The sequence below is a fragment of the Propithecus coquereli genome, unplaced genomic scaffold, assembly GCF_000956105.1.
Source record: "Propithecus coquereli isolate 6110/MARCELLA unplaced genomic scaffold, Pcoq_1.0 Scaffold43, whole genome shotgun sequence".
Classification (NCBI taxonomy): Eukaryota; Metazoa; Chordata; class Mammalia; order Primates; family Indriidae; genus Propithecus; species Propithecus coquereli.
Window position 1 is genome coordinate 1,293,726 of NW_012150063.1, and position 2,097 is coordinate 1,295,822.

General features: G+C 34.0%; 1 protein-coding gene across 1 annotated transcript in view; it reads left to right on the plus strand.

The window, feature by feature from the left end:
• Positions 1–1,276, plus strand: part of LOC105817942 (S1 RNA-binding domain-containing protein 1-like) — a 155,489-nt gene extending 154,213 nt beyond the window's left edge. Inside the window, 1 exon segment of the mRNA XM_012653788.1 lies at positions 1,164–1,276. Coding sequence (XP_012509242.1) covers positions 1,164–1,276 — 113 coding nt within the window.
• The last annotated feature ends 821 nt before the right edge of the window (positions 1,277–2,097 follow it).

Sequence of the window (2,097 nt, forward strand, 5' to 3'; positions counted from 1 at the left end):
TTTTTAGTTCTCCCTTTAGCTAGTTCCAAGGCAGTAATAAGACCTGATGTTAAGATTTATATTAATACAAGTTTGCTGTGACAGCAAAATGTTGGGAACAACTACAATAGGATAATAGTTTTTAAAATATAAGGTATCAGTCGAAATATTAAATAACCATTAAAAACTTAGGCTTTCAAGGAGGGCTTAATAACATGAGAAATTGCTCTTGACATATATTTTAAAATTTCAACAAAGTTGTTGATACAGAATAAAACTAATTTGTATTTTTAAAATATAGATGTGCATTCATGTTGAAGAAACAAACCCTTGGCAGGTGACTGATATTTATATCTTTGGTGGATATGATTAGGGATTTTTTTTTTTCACATTTTGTCTTCAAGATTTTGTAGTAAATATGTATGAGGAAAATTTATTATAAAATGTATATCCATTTCCATCTCCTATCCAATAGACCACTTATTTTTAAGCCTTGATACAATAGATTTCCCTTACAGCCAGAGTGGGAGTGAATTTCTTTTTAGTTGGGACCTCTAAGTGCTTTTGGTATAAACTTAATACTTATATTCTTTTTGATTTAAGATATGAGTAGATGGATAAACATTGGTGATTTAAAAAATGAAAGCTGTTCAAAGGAAGAATGTTAAATAGTTAGATGAAATAATAGAAGCTATAATATTATTTCAATAGAAACTAAAATACTTTGGATTTAATAACAGCTAAAATGCTAAAGGCAGCACTCCAACCCTTGTCTTAGGAAATGGGGAGAGCTGATTTTAAAAACACATGCCTGTCATTATTTCTGGAGAGAGAAGCAGCCAGTGTGGTCGGATGACAACATATCCCTAACTGACCCCTAAAGATTTTGCTGGAAAGTGGCTTGGTGTTACTCCCAAGAAAACACTCTAGGGTGAGAGCAGGATGATGCAGGGTTGGCTCTGTTGAGTTCTCTGGGACACGGGGAATGGTGGTTTAGCTTGGCCTTGCCATATCCTGAAAGCACAACTTAAATGCGTTGGATTTACTTACTATTTATTTCTTCTTTGGGTTATGTTTTGTATACTTTCATGCTCATTAACACTTTCATTTGGTAATGAACATGCACAGTAAAGTAGGATAGACTCAGAACAGCCCTCTTTCATCCTTTTGTGCCTCTCTGTTAGATCATTTGATGATGTTAGAGAATGAAATGGTTGTCCAAAATAAGTTTTTGGAACTCTTAGTGGATTCTATATCCAGGCCATCTTTATTCCTCATTATTGTGGATAATGAGTAGTCACTGTTAAAGGAAAATCGTCTTCCCAGCTGAAATTTTTTATTGTAAAACCTCAAAGGTGGGAATTTGCATTTATTTTACCACCCTCTCTATGGGATCAATTCTGGGTAAAAACAAACAGACAAACAAAAACCCAAAAAACCGATTTATCCAGGCAACATTACTCTGTTAAAAACTATTTTATAGTTAACATATATGGATTATGAAATGTAGTTTTAGTTTAGGTCTGGAAAAGGTAAGGTTTCTCGTCTGTTCTATAGTGTTGTTCAAACATCTTAATTCCTTAATTATTTGTCATTGTATAGTAGGATACAGAAGAGAATCTGGCTGTGGGCACTTAGGTGACTTTTCCCTGGATTTTTGCCCCCTACACAAAAACAATATTTTGAAATACAGAAAACACAAAGGTGAAACAGAGAAAACTGTTCTAAAACTGAGGCACTATTTACATTGGCAGGTGAATTCCCTGCCAAAATGGTTTTGCAATCACGTTCCTTGATTCTGAGTCCCAGGATATGGGCTGTACCCAAATCTCTGCTTTGCAGGGATATTATGAGTGAAATTCAAACTGAGCCTTAGAAGTCAAACATTTCGTTCCTTTGTGACAATGCAAAGACCTAACTGAATGAAAACAAGTGATTGACCTTGACTAGGAGTATGAACCAAACTCACGCATTAGAATTTGCTAATTATTTCTTAAACTTCAAGTTGTAAAATTTCTATTCTGGGTATTTTTCCCTTCAGGATGAATTATGTTTCCTATGTTGAAATATTAGCTTTAGTTTTCTGAGGTTCCTAGAAATCACCAACAATGTAATAAG